We start from the raw sequence: 19639 nt of genomic DNA on the forward strand, positions 1-19639 counted from the left end.
GTTTACCCATGCTTCTTCCATCCTATAGATTCTTAGGTTTGGCATCTTGATTTTACCGTGTTATGAGGCACTGCAATCATGCCTGTTTTTTTTCTCTTTATTGATGGTTAGATGAAATATTTCCTCACTCTTGGGCTCTATCACCAACATTCATTTTCTGCTTGGTTCAGTCTGACATTTCCAGCTTCTGTTTGGTTTTAGTTTGTCGAGTTTTTCATTTCTAACATTTTTGGTTTTGACTTTTGGTTTTCAGAATTTTAACATCCACTCTCTGCCCCGCACTGCTCTTTTCCATGCATCTGATCCCTTCATCTACTCTGCTGACCTTTCTCTTTACTGCTCCCTTCTCCCAGGACCTGGCCATAATTTCCCATCTTCTCAATAGTTTTTCACTAGCAACCTTACGAATCTTACCTGGCATTTTACACACTTTAGCATCTTAGGATTCAATGTTGTGATCTTTTGAAGAGCCATGTTGTCATATATGTTGGTTACCTTTAGCATGGCAGGGACAGAATACCTGACAAGAAGCAACTTATTTATGAAGTGGCTTCTTTGGCTGTTGGTCTGAGGGGATGGGTGATCATTGCAGTGACAGCACAAAGTCACTGGTCACACTGTATTCAGTGTCAGAGAGGCATGAATGCTGGTGGTCCTCAGATCAATGCTAAACTCTAAGGCATTTGAGAAAAAGACTATATAGCAACTGTGTGTGTATCTATGGGGGAAAGGAGGTAGGTAGGAGGTTAAACAGACCAACAATGTGGACTATACACTAAGACATCTTACAGTTGTTTGGTTCAGTGAGTCTCAGAGAAACAGACATGACTAAGAGACAACACTAGATTTGTTAAGGATCATGATGGATCATTTATTGGAGAAAAGGGAGGAAATAGCTGTGAAAGGGAGAGGTAACTCTCCAGCAACACTCTTTCTCTCTGACGTGAGTAGAAAGAAAACATATGAACCACATCCTCAAGACAGAAAAGGCGGTACTCAAGAATATGTTTTTGCATATAAAAATTCAGTTATACAATCAGTAGCATTCAAAATCAACTACACCTATGCAATTATAAAAATTATTATTTTTTTTTTTTAGACAAAGTGTTTAAAAAGCTGTTATTAGAATAGGTACAATGTTCTGAAGGCATACAAGGCCACCACAGACAATTGGATGTGGTTTTCCTGCTGGGGAATGTGCCCCAGTGCCTTCATCACTGACTCTGCACACCCTCACTAGCAACTTCACAATCAGAATTACAAGGACAGAGTTCATGGAGCTATTTTTTTTTTAATCTTGCCATATTCAAGTTAAGCAAACACAATGAAAAAGCCAGAAAAAAACTTTCTTTTTGAACATTTAATAGACAGAGCCATGTGCATTGGCCCAAACACCAGATTTCATTTGATTTTTTTTTAAGATAGGGTCTACTCTAGATCCTCCTGCCTCTACCTCCCCAAGTGCTGGGATAATAGTCATGCACCCCTGTGGCCAGTGTATGCATTTCCAGGGATTGAACCCCGGGCCCCATGCATGCTAGGCAAGCACTCCATACAGCAACGCCATTATTCTGAGTAGAGAGCATATGTCAGTATTTGTTATGATGCCATGGGCTGACCTCTCATCTTTTAACAGAATTCCTATACACTGGGCCTACTTTTCTCTGGTTGCAGAAAGTCATTCTGTGCATACCCAAGTCTACTTCGTCAGTTAGCAGCTGTGCTAGAAGGGATCTGACTTTATGTTGTCAACTTATAAGAACAAAGGCTCCACTACCAGCTAATTTCAAATGTCTCCCATATGTCACAGCAGGGCTGGACATACTCAAAGAAAATACCCCATCCTAAGTAAAGTGGGATTAAACAAACTCCACTGCGTTCCCCCTTCGCTAGCCTCAAAACACACAAGATCTCAAAGCAAAAAATGAATTGGCAGGTACTTTAAGATCACGCCCTAAGCAATCCTTTTAATAAAACTTCCTAAGCAATTTAGACTTCTAGGGGAAAAATGTGTATTTGCAATAAATTTCTGCTAAGGTTCATTCACTGGTAAAAGGATGTTATCTGTAAGCTATAGCATATTATTAAGCTTATAAAAAAATAACTTGAAAATTAAAAACAAAACTGCCACACAGTCTAGCAGGCATCTTTATACTGCTTTAAACACTGATTTTTTTTTAATTAACTAGAAATAAGTTTTAGGTTGTAAATTCAAAGGGTATGTAACTGACTCTACTGAGAAGTGACCAGAGGAAGAGTAAAGGCAGAAGGGTGCACACAGGAAAGGAAATCCAGTCATGAGTGCACCTCGACTGACCAATTCATTCCACCAAGTCTCCTCCTGTACATGGCAAAACCTGTCACTCACAGGGATACCAACAACAAAAGCCAAACCAGCCTGGCCCTTCACTTCTGTTTCAGATACTGCCCTGATGCTAATTATTTATTCTAATGAGTGTATTAAAAAGTAATTTTATGTGGAATGCAGTTTGTAATTTCATTTCTTGTTCTCTCAGCCTACAGTGACTATGTGGATGGGAGGTGGCAATTAAGACATAATCCACAAAGTCACCATGAGAGTAACAGACACTCAAGCACTGAGACCATCTCCATGGTGAAAATGCCAAGCTGGGAATGTATCTCACCCTTCCCCAAGACAAGATGCCTAGAGCTGGGGTCTGAGCAGCAGCCATACAGAGGAGCAGGAGAGACAAAAGCTCCCTTAGAGCTTGGTCTGTGAAAAAGGACTGTGAGAGAGACAGAATCCAGTGAGCAGGCACCCACCCCCACAGCGTCCCAACAATCAGCAGGAAGTAGAGGGAGGACCAGCCAAGGCCACCTGAAGCTACTCTCCTGGTCCAGAAGGCATAATGCTGTTCTCAGTGCAGCACTCCACAGACTGCACCCCAGGGAAGGCAGCAGCAGGCCTGATGTCCCCACACCTGGAAACAGCCTGACTGAGGAGCACATTACCTCTACAGTGGTCACTCACTGCTTCCATCGCTTGGCAATACAGTGAGGCACTGCTCACTGGGCAGTGAATGGGGAAGAATGAAGGGTGAGGAGAAGAAACAGACAACGACAACAGCCATAGTCAGAGGCTAATTCTCCACTTCGGCCTTACTAAGTTGCTTTTAGTCACTACTGCTGGCTTGGTAGGAAACTTTCACAGATTTGAAGTGGCTTTCTTCCTTCCACAGTCCAACAAAAGCAGGGTCAGACACAACCAAGGGATAAGGCAACTGAAGAAAAAAATTTGGGAGTCTAGAAGATTCTAGAAGACAGTCATCCAAAAGCTGCTTCAATGTGTCCAGACTCAAGCTGTGGAGGCAAACCGGCCTCAGGCTGTAGGAATTAGGCCAAAGCCTTTTATTCAGACTTGATCTCAGTCTAGAGCCTCTTCACTGATGCCCCTGCTGGTTGGAGTTTCTGAGGCCACTACTACTTTATGATGATGAAGGCAGTGCAGTGCGTTGTCTGAGTCACTGTGAGCATTCAGTGAGGCAATGCACGGCAGTCTACAGTGATGGACACAGAATTAAATATGCTAGACAAACTGATGGGCACGCGCCCATCCTGTCACCGAAAGCACTCATCAGTTAGTTCATGGAGACTCGGCTTGCTGTGCGCACACCAAGCACTTGACACATTGTGTTTCACTGGCATCCTCCAGCAAGCCAGCAGGATTTGTCAGCCCACTATTTGGAAACAGTGAAACTGAGGAACCAAACATTAGGTAATTTCCAAGGACTCAACCAGCATGTGACTGGACCACAGCTCACACCTGGACCTGCTTATTTTCGAAGCCCACATTTACACTGCTATGCTATTCAGTCTTGCTAACATCTTTAAAAGATACCTGGGCTCAAGCCCTGTCACCGACAAGGGCGTGGAGAGGTCAGCCTTTTAAGTACATGACCACAAGGTAGTTGGAGCTTACAGCAATGACCCTACCCTCATGTCAGCTAGGAACCATGGGTACCCTTAAACTCCCCAACGGCCCTTCTCACACCTGAGCCCTTCTGAGACCTGAACCGATTCCCAAGGCTCTTAGGACATGAATGTGCCTCACAGAGCCAGAGAGTAGCATGTAATTTTGCTTCCTGACAGAAGACAGGTTGTAGATGCCTTCAACAGCATGACAAGAATCCTGAAAGACTGAGCTACCCTCCACTTCATTCCTCATCAGCCTATCCATACTACTCCATCTCAGAAGAAAAAGAGTCATTAGCCACAGTTCAGCAACTGGCCACAACCGCAGAGACGAGTGCTCACCTCCTGTGGCCTGGCAGTGACAAAACAGAGGTCAGGATGGAACAGCTGGCCCTGAGCAAAGAGCAAAGGGCAAACCTAGACTGCCAGGACCTCAAACTGTCAAGACAGGGCACTGATGACGCCAGGGACACACTGAGCAGCTGAAAGGGACCATGGGATGGTGGCCATCCAGATGCAGAGGTAAGCTGCCAAAAAGCAAAATGGGGGTGCAGGTAGAAGGCAGCACAAGTGATGCTGAAATCAGAAAAGGCCAGGAGGTGACACAGGCTCTGAGCAGAGCCATGCCAGGAGACTCAGCGTCATAACGAAGACTGAGCATCAGGCCACAGCTGGAGCTCCAGGTGATATGGAAACCAATCTGAGCTCTGGTCCTTGACTGCAGTGAGACAACTCACATGGCTCTCATGAGGACCAGACAAGATCCCCAACACAAGGACGCTGTGTGTGGTTAGGCACTAGGCTGCAGCATGACCACCTACAGGCTGACCGCCAATGTCCAGTGTGGGCTGAGTGTCAATGCTGGACCATTTAGGTTGCTTGGCAGGCATGCCTACTTCTTGAAGGCCCACAAGGGATCTGTCTTCCATGCACTTTCCTTATCCCAACTCCAGCAAAGAACGGAAAGTAAACATTTATAAATAATGAAGGCAAATAAACAAAGCAAGGAACATGAAGATTTTTCACTTTCAAATGGCTCTCGTCCAAAAGGAAATAGCATTTTAGATCACTACTTCACTCTCAATTAACCAGTATCACAAGGTCACAAGACAAGACATAGGAGGTGAGGGCAAGAGAAAGAATCCACATTGAACACTATAAATACATTCCATAGTCAGCTGAATTCAGAACAGCAAGAAGGTGCCATCCAGAAAAAGGAACAATGTATCCAGGGCAGGCGTCCAGGGGTCTTAGGACAGGCAGAATCACTTGTTCTCAAACATCAGGGAAGACGCTGTGTGGGGCTGTAGCAATGGTTTTCTTGGAGACCCTGCTAGACCTTCCTGCTGCTGCCTGGGAATCAGTGCCTCCTGAGGTTTATGTGCTGCTATTAGACAGACTGTCCTGTGAGAACTCGGTGGAGTACCTCCCAGAGGATAACAGTCACAAGGAGAGTTGTCTCACATTGTGTCTGCTCCCACAGGCAACCCTCAAAAATGTCCAAATTGCAAGCAACACACTGCTGCTAGTAAAGGCACGTGTCTGTGAGAGAGAGGTTCAGAGGGCATTTACAGAACTGTCCACCAGCTTCCATCCACAGTGCTCCCTGCACACTGGCAGTGCGTTATGTAAGACACACAGCAAAGCACTTCTTCACAGCATCCCTAGGAAGGAAAAACAGAGATAAATGGGACATGAAAACTCAAAGACCATTCTTGAGCATTTCCCAAGGTACCGTGCTGCTGAGGGCAAATAGTGAGGTCGGACTTACTACATCAAACTGTGGCACCAACATTTCTTAGCAACTTTCTCCTGGGCAAATTACTGGTCGTGCTGGAGTTTTTAAATTCCTCATCTGTCAGTTGGGGTGTGGCCACTTATCCCATGATAAGCAGACTGCCCATGAATACATGCAAAGAACAGGCATGTAGCAAACGATAATTACTACCATAATGAGAGAAGACACTTTAGCTCTTACCCTCACCCCACTCCAGGTCTGACACTGTGTTCTTGGTGGACAGGAACTAAGGACTCAGGGGTCACATGATGTAAGTGAATCCAACTGCCTGAGCAGGCAGTGAATTTTAACATCAAAAGCCATCACGAGTCACGCATGGTGATACAGGCCTGAGATGCTAACACTCAGGGAACTGAGGCAAAAGGATTTTAAGTTTGAGGCCTACACGGGCTACACAGAGAATTTGTCTTAAAAAAATTTTTTTTGTTTTTTTTTTTGTTTGTTTGTTTGTTTTTAATCTAAAAAGACTCTAGTGAAAGACTTTAAAGTCTACTACATACTAAAGTCCCAGGAGTATTCTGTAAAGTAACGGGGCTTATGGCCAAAACAAGTCCCTTCCTGCCAGGTCACACAGCATGCTATGGGATCTGGGAAGTTGGGCAGCAGGAGTCCACCTAAATTTGCTTAACCTATTTTACAAACTCCCATTGTCTTAGAACTTTTACTGCTGTGTGATCTGCTCTGTAGACACTGGGAAAGCCTATTCTAAAAGCCACACTTAGAACTCACTTTGTGATTCCTCCTACTAAAGGAAATATCTATCTGGCTCAACAAAGCTCACTAGTTCAAAAGGAACTATCGTTTTCATCACTTGTACATGCCCATTCTGATCAACTCTGAGCCCCTGAGGAAAGATGCCAAGTAACTCCAGTTTTGTAGGTAACTGTGACTACACTAGGCTCTGTGCTTAGAAAGGTCTACTCTGGTTAACACTTTGATGACATATCTTAGCCCTGGCTCTCCTGGAACTTGCCTCTGCCTCCTGAGTGCAGGGACTAAAGGCTTGCCCCACCACAGCCAGCAAGAGCCCATATTTTCATTTTCACTGGGCCTAGTAAATTATGTAGGCAGCTTAGGCATGAAGATATGGTCAAGCTGTTGCCAAATTGATAAATATTTCATTAGATACTCAGATATAGAAGACTTTGGCTTCTTTCACATAGCACGCTAACTCCTGGGACATCCCTGTCCATATTCTTCGCAGAGTAAGTTCCTCCCTGCCCCAAAGGCAGTATTTCACAACTGTTATACTCCTGGGACCCAGGCACACATTTCATCAGCTTGTTAGCCTCACTCCAAAACACCTTCAAATCACCACTGGATTTGGCAGTAGACCTGGAACATACAAGACAGAATGCCCTACCTCCTCCCAGCCCCTGCACAATTTTTCATTTCCTCAACACAATTATGGAAAACATTTTTATTTAGTAGATGACCAAGAAGAATGAAATTATGTGGTTTCATTAGAATGGAATCAGAGGCAAAGGCTCTGTGGCTAACTGTGAAAAGCCCACCATCAGAAGTGGTTCTTTAACAAACTCCCAAGCCTCTCACTTGATGAGCCAGCCCCACTCGCTCCGGTTATCAAGGTCTCCTCTGAGTCTTGGTGGTCTAGAGCCACCAGGTCCACTAACTAAGAAGCACTGCTCCCCTAGGGGCCTGTACCTACTTTCCCTTTAGATTCTTCCAAAAATTTCCAGAGTGAGGCCCTCTAAGAAAATAGGCAAGTACTAGGGACCCCATGGCTCTTGTTCAGTTACACTAAACTGGTCACCTTTCAAATCATCACCTAAAGCTACAGATTAAAGGAACACTAATGTGCCTCTGAGTACTTTCCATCAGAGTAGAATGCCCCAAACACCAGGAACTCAGTCTGGTCAACATATCACTAGCTGAATGTGATCACTAAGAAGATCAGGAGACTCGTGGCCCTTACTATACTGATCTACAAAACAGATGCATGAACTGTGCCTATCTAGCTCAAAGAATTTTAGTAAAGATAGATAAAGAACATGCATTCTCTGCAACTAAACTAAAATCTCCAAACTAAATACCATATCAGGAGTTGGAGAGATGGTCCAGTGGCTTAGAGCACTGGCTGCTTCTTCCAGAGAACCCAGGCTCAATTCCCAGCACCTCTATGGCAACTTATAACCATCTGTTAATTCTAGTTCTAGGTGATTCAAGCCCCTCTTCTAACCTCCACAAAAATGCACACACACATGCTAAATAGATATACATGCAGTATATCTATTTAAAGTACACATTAAAAAATAAATAAATCTTTTAAAAAATTATAAGCCCCATGTAAACACATCATGGTGCACAAATCAAAGAAACCCTATATCCAAACACAGTCTTACCTTGCATATGGGATGTAGGAAAGGCTATACCTACAAAGAAAAACAAACCAAAGATCAAACGGAGGCAGTGGGAGAGCCCCAGCAGAAAGCTCCTGAGGCTCTGAGAGTAACCAGGGATTTATCTGATGCGTGCACTCACGTGTGTGCTCACACTGTGTCTGCCCCGGAGGTAGCTATGTGACAGAGGGGAGTAAGGGGCCCATACAACTACAACCCTCTGACCTTAGCCTTGCTTGTGGTTGTGTTTAACCACCTAAGACAGGCAGACTCCAGGTGCCCATATGGCAGCAGAGTTCTATTTGCAGAAAATAAAAATAAATTCCTCAACAGTTGTGTTCTAATGCTTTGTAAGTTCTCAAAAGAATTTAACTTCAGCCAGGTGAGATCAGTGTTCTATCCCACTCCCACTAATAAAAAAAAAAAAAAAATGTACCTTGGCACAATGCTTACAATGCTTCTAGAACCCAAGTCACACTGCCTGTAAGAAAGACTATGCAGGGAGAGACACCTGCCCTGTGTGTTAGACATCAGATAAGCGTAGCAATAATCAGTTCAAAGGGAATCACCATTTTCCTGAGCCCAGAAGAATGCAGACTCCTTGGGACTGGCTTTGAGAAGGAGCCATGTATATGTAGAAACCAGTTTCTGCACCCAGAAGAAAGCCAAGTACAAACGCAAGCCATCGAGCCGGGCCCACACTAACACCTACTAGCAAAAGTGCCCCATATTAAAATCAGGCACCACACTTCTGCACGCCACCCACGTGGCAAGTACACAGGCTTATTTACCTGTGAACATGGTCAATTCTGAAAGGCAGTCTGACAGAGTATTTCTTCACAAGTTCAAAGTTCCAAAAAAGAAGACTGGATCAAGTTTCCATACTCTAGATCCATCTCTACTAACGAGGCGGCCAGGAGTCGTTTACTTAGAATGCCCACTGGCCATTTTCTCTGTATCCTAGCAGACATTTTATCCCAAATAGGATAATCACACTATACAGAAACTCTTTTGCCAGACATCATTACTCCTGGATTAAATTTACAGAGCAACACAGAAATACCTCAGATTAAATACAGGCCACCCTATGACCCCCATCTCCCTTGGATGTTATACATAGGTTTAAGTAACCAAAAAATCTACAGTTCCATTCATGGCTTTAAAAAGCCATGTCTCTGGTCACCCTTTAACTAGACTTGGCCTTTGAGTTCCAATTTCCTAATCTTCCCCAGGGCCACTGGCCTCCAGCGTGTATGCTGCCACCACATCCGCATGGGTTTTCACTGGCCAGCTCCTGCTCCCCTGGCTCAGCTGACAATGCCCTCTGTGTCTTTCTACAGAACACATTCCATCACGATCACTGATTTTCTCACCAGCATCCTTCTCTGGTAGTGTCTGTTTGACTCCTGGCCTTTTTTACTAAGCTCTTATAATACTTCATCGTCTAGGCACTTAACAGACATGAATAGCTGAGTAATATTTGTACATCTCACAACTAACCGTGAGCTCAGCAAAAATGCTGCAGCCACAAATGAGTGGCCTCTAGTGACCACTCAAAACCACTAACGCCACCTGTCGGTGGTCAGCCAAGTCAGCTGGCCGGCTTCTCTCATCTGCCTTCCAGCTGCATTAGTGACAGCTCTTCAACTCAAGAGCTTCTGGGTGTTCCTAACCCTCCCACCCACAACACACAGGTTCTCCCTCCTTTCCCTCCATGAGTCAGAGGCAGGGCTGGGGACAAGGAAGGGACACTGATGTCACTTACCACGTCAAGGCCAAAGACTGCAAAATACAGAAGATGAGTGCAAGTCCCTTATTCCACTAGAGAAAAATGGCACAGTTACTGGAACGTGTGTGACAAGAGCTACAAACTACAAAGATCACAGCAGACTAAAGCTCACACTTACCAAAAAGGCAGAGCACAGGGTAAGTGCAAAACACAACTAGAAAGAGACAGGGAACATTCATTAATAGTGTAATACAGTTCAAAACGTTTAACCCATCCAAACCACCACGTCAGGAAGGGAAATCCAACTCAACAATAACAACGTATGCAGGTTGAAGCAAAGAAGCTGAGCTTCTACATTCAGGCTTTCCCTAAATGTCTGCAAAGAAGAGCACCTTTCCTGACAAGCTGTTCAACCACCAACCTTCTCATTCAAGACATAAGGTAGCTGACCACAAACCTCTGCAACTTAACCCTTGTCAATTCTATCCTCTGGAGAAAAGGTGTCTGAAACAAGGGTCAACTTGAGATGTCACCCTCACAGCCAGGAAGCCTGTTATCAGTTTACCTGTCACCTGACACTGCTCTATGTCCTTTCTTAGATAGTTTTTCTACAACACACTTGTTAGGCCATCTACATCTGAAAGCTGGGGAAAAAAATAGGTGTTCCAGCCGCCTACAGTGCCTTTTCTTAATCAATGTGCCCTAACCATTCTCTGTGCCCAGCGCTGTACTCTGAAAGGACATAAATGAACGGTAAATATAACCATTTATTTATATAAAATAAATAAAGATAAATAAATAAAGGTATATAAAATAAATAAAGATAAATATAAATATAGTCATGGCCTTGGAGAACATTCTTCTATGAATGAATGAGAGATGCACAAAAAGTAAAATTTAATTTAAAGTATGCTGATCAAGTTCAAATCCCACAATACTGATAATTATTCTAGGAATCTAGAGAATGGGGTCTGGAAAAATTTTGACAACTATACAAATAACTGGGTCAAAAAAAAAGAAAGCTCTAGTCTGTGTTGCTGGAATAGAGAGGAAACCTTCCAGCCATCCACGGCAGTACATGCCTGAGATCTCAGCACTCCAGAGAGTGAGACGGGCGGGAGACAGTAACTTCAAGGCCCATCTGAAAAACCTAGGAAGCCCTGTCTCAAACAGAAGAACTAAAAGGAGTGTAGCTCAGTGGTAAAGTATTGGCCTAATATGCATGAGGCCATATTTAATTCTTAGGGTAAAACAGGAAAGGAAAGGACAGGACCTCCTCTACAAAGCCTAGGTGGAAAGCAGTCTGTCCTTACCAGCACCAGGATTGTGGCGATGAGACGTGTAGGCTCAAACATACGCTTCAGCTGCTTCACTGGCCCCATGAGGAAGATGGTACTAAGAGGCAAACACACAAGCCATTAAGGGTGGGTCAGAGCCACAAGAGGCACAGCAGCCACCTCCCCAGGAGCTCCCATCGGTAACAGAATAGTATTAGCATGAACAGCTCCTGCCAGGCACTGGACTCCCAGGCCTTTTGTGTCCTGCCCTCATTTAATCCATCGAGGACCTCTGAAGTAGAGACAATTAGTACACTCGATTTAGAGAGGAAGAAAAAGCCCAGGTGGTTACATAACCAAGGTCACCCAACTATGTAAGAGCAGGGCGTAAGTGCGACCGAGTCTGCTGCAGAGAGCAGCTCTGTCCACACTGCACACCACCCTCTCTGAGGTGCTACTCTGCCTCCCTGACTACCTACCCATAGAAGCAAACCAAGACTTGGACTCTAGAAACAAAAAGCATGCCCTACAGGTTCAGGAATTTCAATAACATCCACTACGGTTGCTGGTGTGCCAGCTTCAGCCAGCTAAGTGCCAGGTGTTACATACAGCACTCATTCTGTCCCCTCAACAACCCTGAGCTGCGGGTGACTGTACCTGAGATCACATAGGAAGACAAAGCTAGAGCTTAGCCCACATCTCCTCTGGATCCCCTTCCCCATAGGACTCTGAAGTGATTTATAGAAACATGGGGAAGAAGAAAGGGAAAGGAAAGATGCCCCAGTCAGGTTCCTGACGTGCATTCTGATAGGGCCAGGCCAGCATTTCCCATCGGAGACAGGACCAGCATTATCTATACAGGTGCAGTTGAAGTATCAGAGTGAACCAGGTCAATACAGTTATCTGTATACCTGAAGTAGGCTGAATGGGTGACCTCCTCTGGAAAGCACACATCATGTGCCTCACCACAGGAGAGTGGTGTGGCATCACATGGTAACCAGTTGCCAGTCTCACAGCCACTCACATGGTGAGCCCTTTCAGAAGCAGCAGCTGCTTCTCAGTCTCTGAGGGCAGTGAGAACAGCACAGGGAGGGCTGGCCACGTCGTGTACCTGGGAGAAATTATTCCAATGCTTTCTGCTATAGTTCCCTCATACAAAGCACCAGTGACACGGTTTCTGCTTTCTCCCAGGGGTGTCACAGAGATAAACTACGACATAAGATGTTTTTGAAATAAGAAGATATGGATGTGATACCTGCCAAGTATCTGCCTTCTTTCCGTATCCTTAAAAACACGGAGCATCCTTCTCCCTTCCTCCCTCAAATACCATGGATACTTATCAGCTAATAAATAGCAAGGCTGAAGAAAAGAAACAAGAAAAAGGTTACCTCCCGATTGATGTGATGTTACCCAGGGTGTAAAACACTGCAAAGAGGCCGAGTCCCTTCCTGGGCACCCACAGCAGAAGAGTACCCTAAAGGGAAGCAGAGGACACGTGCAAGTGAGCGCCGTGACCCTCCACACACACCAGAGCCACACAGCAACTGGGCAAAGGGAAGGCTACAACAGAGAACTAGGCAAAGGCAGCAGACAGAAGGAAATCTTACCAGCAGTGAGCACAGGATTCCTAGAGCAAAGCATGCGATGAAGCCTTTTATTCTGGTGCCCCAGCTTAGTGATGACGCCTCCACAACCTGCAGTTTCAAAAACAACAATTATATACATACACGCACACTTACTGAAAACAAACAAACAAAACACAATTAATTTAGAAACGGTCTTAAGGGCCAATAGAAATGGTGCTTTGAGTTAGTGAGATAGCTCAGCGGGTAGAGGGGCTTGGAGTGTAAGCCTGTCCATCTGAGTTCCCTCCCTGGCCTCCACATGAGTGCTGCCCGTGCACTCACACACACATACATGACAAAAATATTAAGGAAGGAAGGGAGGAAGGGAGGAAGGGAGGAAGGTAGAGAGGGAGAGAGGGAGGGAAGGAGGGAAGAAGAGGAGAGGGGAGGGAGGGCAAAAGGAGGAGGGTAGAGGAAGGGAAGAAAGGAAGGATGAAAGAAGGGAAAATGGAATCCTACACACTCACAGCTACACAAAGCCTTCACATACAGCTCTTAGCAGAGCTATGAACTCCTATCCAGACCTGACTCTTCCTTCCAGCAACTTCTGTTTACTGCACCTCAGGTGGGGCATCCCCAGGGCAGAGACTTCCTGCTTCAAGCACAAGCAGGGAGCCTGACCTTAGCACAGCCTTTACAACAGTCCGGGCAGGACAAGCCTACAACTAGAAGGGTGGGGCTCTGCCAGGCAGGGCCTGGGTCATGGGAGAAGATGAGGATGAGGGCTGGACACTGGTCCATGTTCCCTTATCTCTCTTATCACCCTAGAAGTCACTGCAACATTTCCGGGACCTCAGAGGGAGAAGGGCCTCATATTTACCAGAACGCATCCTTGTTTCTTAAGTCTTACTTACATTGTGCTACCAACAGCCAAACCACCCAGCCAACCCCAGCCAATTAATCACTACCCATGCTTCTTGATTCTCTACCGTTCTCAGTCTGATTAATGCTTGCTCCAGGTAAAGTTGAAGGAAAGCCAAAATTTCATGGAGAACTCTGCTAAAATAGAAAAGTTGGAGCAGATCTCAATGGCTCTTCCCCATATTGAAGATGACAAGTCTCTGTACCAGAGGCCTTTCTAGTCTCCATAAGATACAAGAGGGTCCACTGCCCACAGATGGACACTAGAAGCTGCAACTAAGAGATCAAATGGAATCAGCAGAGCCAGGTCAGTATTTACACACCCAAGCTCCCCTTATGTAGGCAGCACAGCCTCACAAAGAGGGTTAAGCAGCCAACTGCACTGCCACCCAACTGATGGAGAAAGGCAGGTGAGCAGGACCACTCCCTCAGCCCTGACTGGCCCTGATTAAGTGACCTATTTCCAACTTGTCAAACCAGAAGCTGGAAGAGATGATGAAGAGGCTCCCCAGATATGACAGGCACTGTGCAAAAAGGCTTAACCTCCACCCAAGAGAAGGTATTTAAGTTATCAAAAAGGAGCCCCCTCCCCCAACTTCCATAGAGTCACAGGTACTGACCCTGCAATGCCACACACACACACACACACACACACACCCTCTGAGCATCTGCAGAAACTTGGCAGAGTATGACCCTGAAGAGAAGGCACACTGGGGATGGGGGGCTAGGAGTGTAGCTCAGCATTACAGTACTTGCCTAGCAGCAAGACTCTGGGCTCCATCTCTAGCACCTCAAAAAGGGGTGCAACATAATCCCTAACTACATTCCAAACATTTGTCCTTATCCCACAGGTAAATGTAGTACTCACCCCTCGCCAAGGAAACCTAAGGTTCAGGGGTCATTGTGGAAGGGGCAGAAAAACTTTTAAGAGCCAGAGGAACAGGTAGGTAGAAGACATAAGATTGTGTCTCCTAGAAATGTCAGGAGCTACACCCTTTTAGTCTAACAAGGCTGCCTAAACATGACCCGAACAAGGAAACATCCACAGACATGCTAAAGTGGAAGGGGAAAACTTAAGAGGCCTCAACCCTAGACCACCACAGGCGACTGTGGAATGCTGGAGCAGGAGAAACATCTTCCCCAGCGAGCACACCAACCAGTTATCTAACAGCAAATGATCAGCTGAAAACTACACATGGACAAGTGACATGACACAGGCTGAGCAGGTCGCACACGTGCATGTGCACACACATACAACTACCACTAACAACAACAGCAACACAAGAACAACAACAAAAGAAAGAAAGAAAGAAAGAAAGAAAGAAAGAAAGAAAGAAAGGAAGAAAGAAAGGAAGGAATTAAGAAAGAGGCCATGAATCTGAAAGGAGGTAAGCCAGTGTAGATACACAAAAAGGTTTGGAGGGAGAAAAGGGAAGGGGGAAACAAAAAAATTATGTGTGTGTGTGTGTGTGTGTGTGTGTGTATGTGTATTCATGCCATTCATTCCATATACTTAATTATAGTCATATATATATATATATACACACACACACACATATACATTTAAAAAGGAGGGCATGTACCTCCATGTTAGGATCCAACAGTGGAACCCTGTGTTTCTAAGCAGAGGCTACTGGTCCACCTAGAAGAGTCTGTTTCAACTCCCCCAGCTCTAAAGTAACCATGGGATGCTGCTCCCAGGCTTGACAGGGCCCTAGACAATCAAGTTAGACCTCTTCTGACTAATTCATGTAATTAATTCCCCACCAAGAGCAGAAGGAAATAAACAGCTCCCACTCTTCCCAATCCTGCATGGTGGAAACAACCAAGCCATATAAAGAGAGGAGTCTCAAGGCAGTGAGTAAACTGCCGGGCATCACCAGCATCAACACCCACACTCAGAAAGTCCAACCTTTTTCTGTTTGGGAGATAAACTGTAAAGTATCAAAGTTGAACTAGATTTGGCATTGGAAACATTCCAGAATCTGAGCAAGACAGTAAGATTCATGCTTTTGAAAACATTAAAATCAAAAAAAAAAAAAAAAAGAAGAAGAAGAAGAAGAAGAAAAGAAAACATTAAAATCACTGATAAGCATCATCCTTGTTACCATAGTGATGAGTATCCCCACCTGTCTTGTGGGTGACCAGAGTTCGGTTCCCAACTGACTAGGAGACTAGCAGTGGCCCTTTAGATGGACAGTAGGGGTGGTGGAGGTGGTGGTGGCAAACAATCCCATCAGGAGGCAGAAGCAGACGGATCTCTGAGTTGGAGGCCAGCCTGATCTACAGAGAAAGTTCAAGAACAGCCAGGGCTATACAGAGAAAACCTGTCTGGAAAAACAAAAAAACAAAAAGAAAAAATAAAATCATTGGCAAGACAAAGCATTTCTGCCAAAAAGTATGGTCTGCTTTCTACTGTCAGACAAGAGTAATACTTGGTTCAACAAATGTCTCAAGATGACCCTGTCTAAATGCTCATCCAAATGCTACCTTTCTTTAGTAGGGAACAGGGATAACTCACCACCACGTTTCCCACTGTATGTGTGTTCGTTTTGTCATGGAAACAGGAGAAAGTTGTTGTTCCACTTCTTCTAAGTAGACTCCATGAAAGGAAAGTACTTTTTGTCAATTTTTGAAAGTGAATTAATTCAGTTGATAGAAAAATCTCTAAGCTGTTGTTTCTGGAAACCCTGCTAGCACAGAGCTTTTTTCAAAAATCAAAACTGCTAAAACAGTACCTAGACAGAATGTGTAGGGAATGTACTCACAAGCTGTTTGACTGGCGGTCATACACAAAGGTCTCTTTGACTCCAGGATGGAGAAGGAAGACAGACTACTGCCAAGAGCTATACTTAAGGACTGCCCAGGGAGGTAAGACTGGGCAACCAGTAAGAAAGGAATGCTGTGTTATTCCTGTGAGGTATGATCAGACACCCTTCAGACCTTCTTTGTCCCAAGAACCCTTTCCAGACAACAGAAAGCCTATTCTTTCAGAAAGGACTCTACTGAAACCAGAACTTAAGTGTGATTATGAAGATGGGTGTCAATTAGAAGACTCAGATCATAAGGCTGTGTGTACGGGTCCTGCCAACACTACAGCTACCTAGAAAGGACAGAAGACAGAAGTTCTCACACTCTTTCAGTTGGCATTAAAGTAAATTAGAATAACTTTGCTGGTAACCTCTTACAGGTTATATAACTGAAAAGACTTGAAAGCGACTCCATCCAGCTAACCACACAAACAGGAATTTAACCACAGAATCCTTCAGTTTTTCCGGACTCAAAACCATGGAAAATGTTAACTCCCCGAGTGAGTACTTAAAAGGAGGTGGGGCCTAGTAAGTGATTACCAAGCCAAAACATCCCCGAAGAAGAATTCTACTGGCTACAGAATATTTCCTGGAGTTCAAGAACTGGAAATGGTCACACAATGACGCATATCAACAGGAATTGTACTAGGAAAAAGAAAACTGAGAATATCTTCAAACAAGAGTGAAGCCACAATCTTTTAAAAATAGATGTAACATATGCCTGAGTTGAAGTGGAGATCAAAGCCCTTCACTGAATCCAACACAGGCACTCACCATTTAGGAAGAAGGGGATGAAGGGGGGAGGGGCGACTAGGCAATTTGTTTTCAAATGGCGCTACATCACTCGAGAAGATGAACAACACCTCATGGTCAACACCGCTCCCTCCACCAGTCTCCCCTAAGACCCAATTTTATACAACAGCGTGTTGTTACCTCCACAGAGCTTACCTTTACATGACAGTGACGGTCACCTAAGTCTTGGGGCTTTTGTAAGCTCCATCTCATATGAAAGTTCACATGAAGCCAGAATTTTTTTTTTTAAATTAAAACATGAAAATCACTGATTTGAATTTTAATGATCATGCAGAGGTTGGAAAGTTGCACTCCAGAGCCTGATTGCAACTAATCTTGTGCTACCTTTAGCCCCCACGGAAGCAGTCATTTCTTACCCACCTGTGTCTGATGTAATAGTGACTAACCTATCTGTAACTACAAGGAAAAAACACCTTGGAATTTATTAACTTAACAAGGTCTTAGAATGCCATCAGCCAGCCTCTCGGAGGGGCAGCTGAGATTCTTCCACGCTGCTGTAACTGCCTACTTACTGCTTCCATTGATGCGTCTGAAAAGTACCTTAATTTATTACTTTGTTTTGTTATTCTAAGAACTTATCAAACTGTTATCATGTTAGAACACTGATTTTGCAGTAACCTGAATCTGTCCTGGAGCCACGGTCACTCATATGTGGCTTCAAAATAATGTCTTACTCCGTCTGAGGTGCAGTTGTATGTTGCAAAGACAAAACTCAGAACAAACTCAACCACAGAAGTGGGAGCAGAATGTTGAGGAAACCACAAGAAGCACAAGTAAACATTAAAGAGGAACTCCAATTTCCAAGTGGAAAAGGGCTACAGCATCTTTCTCAGAAGGGGAAACCGGGACTAAGGAAACATCAAGTAAAACTAATTCTATCTTCAAGAAAGGAAATGTAAACAAACTTCCAAAGCACCTAAAATACGACATTCTGGGTGGCTCTGGAGCACAGGGCCTTAGTGAGCAAGCTGCGGAGCCATCAAAGTCCTACTAATAAAACAAACACACTGGCAGTCTCCGGGCGTGCTGGAAATCTGTAGTCTAGGAAGTAACCTTGGAGACTCAGAGACCTGGTAGGTCCCTGTTATTAGGCGTTCACAGAGTTTTACAATTACAAAGCAGTACGCATAAGGTCTGGTTCTCACACCCCACAACCTGAACTAGTCCGCGATCCGGCGGTGGATCTTTCTACGAAGGCCGCCGGCCTCGAGCAACTTCAAATCCCTGGCCGGTCGGGCTGGGATGGGGGGGTCGGGGCCGGGGGTCCAGGACACCACACTCCCACTCCACAGATTTCTCAGGTCCTGCTTCAGAGCCTCCAGCCCTTCGGAGGGAACGCTGGGGAGGGTTCGAGAGCCACGCCTTCCACAAAGAGCCCGCGCTGCCACCTGTGGCTGTGTCCCAGCAGAGCTCTGCGCCGCGGGCGGGAGGAGAGGAGGACAGCTTTCCAAGAAACGCCAACTTCCCCAGTTGCACTCACCTCGGACAGACCGCTGCGGTCCTCGGTGTCCTGGCCGCTCAGCACCTTCTTCAGCTTGTCCATGTCAGGGCCCCGTCCGCCGCCTTTGGCGTTCGCTCCGCCGACGGCTCTTCCGGGTGCGCAGCCGCCGCCCCTCCGCCCGCTGCCAACCACGGCGCGCCCCGCCCAGGCACCTGCCCACCTGCCTGCCCGGCATGCCCCGCGCCAGCCACGCCCCCTGAACGAGCCCCTAGGGGTCACCTGGGGGGGAGCCCGAAGAGTTGGCGTGAAGTCCGCTAGGCGATACCTAACAGGAGAGCTAGCTAGCTGCGTCCCGCGACTTCGCGGATTTGTTCCAGCGACCAGCACCACCATGTGCCAGGGCCTGGAAGAACGCAGGCCTTTCGCAGACTTACCCATGGATGCTGAAGTTAATCCGCTGGTGGTTGTGTGTACACCGCAGATCTATAAATAAATAAATAAATAAATAAATAAATTTTATATATTAATAATTATAAAATGTTAATCACTAACAAGTGCTAAGTGCAACAAATCAGTGTGCAACAGGCTGTAGAAGTAAAACTGTATATTCATAAAAGCATCAATTCCAACGTAATTCCTAGGGGAAATGGTGGCTCGGGAGGTATGACTTGGACAAGGTCTGAGAACAGATCATAAATGATGAGGAGAACCAATATTTTTGTGTTTGGTAAATGCTTCACTTCAGTCTGCAGCACTACTGAGGCTATGAAGCAGAATCCAGATGAAGTCATGGGATCTTCCAGACAGGACAGAAATGTGCTCAGTTTGCACACTGGTTGCCAGGGATATCTGGAACGCCTATGTTAAGATTAAATTGGTTCAGAAAAAGCACTGAGACCGAGTTGTAGCTCAGTGAGACAATGCTTGCCTAACATACGCAAAGCTATGGGTTCAGTTCCCATCACTGTCCCTGCTTCCAAAAAAAAAAAAAA

At 45.3% G+C, this 19639-nt stretch overlaps 1 protein-coding gene across 1 annotated transcript; it reads right to left on the bottom strand.

Moving 5' to 3' along the window:
• Positions 1–846: 846 nt before the first annotated feature.
• Positions 847–18843, bottom strand: Sft2d2 (SFT2 domain containing 2). Its single transcript, XM_034513187.2, has 8 exons — positions 18687–18843; positions 12705–12791; positions 12486–12571; positions 11134–11215; positions 9999–10034; positions 9857–9912; positions 8095–8124; positions 847–5597 (listed from the first exon to the last, which is right to left on the bottom strand). Exons 1-8 carry the CDS (start codon positions 18747–18749, stop codon positions 5558–5560), a joined length of 480 nt encoding a protein of 159 aa, XP_034369078.1. The 5' UTR covers positions 18750–18843; the 3' UTR covers positions 847–5557.
• Positions 18844–19639: the final 796 nt, after the last annotated feature.

This window comes from Arvicanthis niloticus, chromosome 10 (genome assembly GCF_011762505.2).
Source record: "Arvicanthis niloticus isolate mArvNil1 chromosome 10, mArvNil1.pat.X, whole genome shotgun sequence".
Classification (NCBI taxonomy): domain Eukaryota; kingdom Metazoa; phylum Chordata; class Mammalia; order Rodentia; family Muridae; genus Arvicanthis; species Arvicanthis niloticus.

Excerpts from the sequence above, each read along its gene's own strand:
- Sft2d2 (XM_034513187.2), bottom strand. The coding sequence starts at position 18,749 with ATGGACAAGCTGAAGAAGGTGCTGAGCGGCCAGGACACCGAGGACCGC. Across the intron at positions 12,572-12,704 it reads GAATCCTGTGCTCACTGCTG|GGTACTCTTCTGCTGTGGGT; the intron begins GTAAGATTTCCT and ends GCTTCCCTTTAG. Across the intron at positions 11,216-12,485 it reads AACATCACATCAATCGGGAG|TACCATCTTCCTCATGGGGC; the intron begins GTAACCTTTTTC and ends TTTGCCTCTTAG.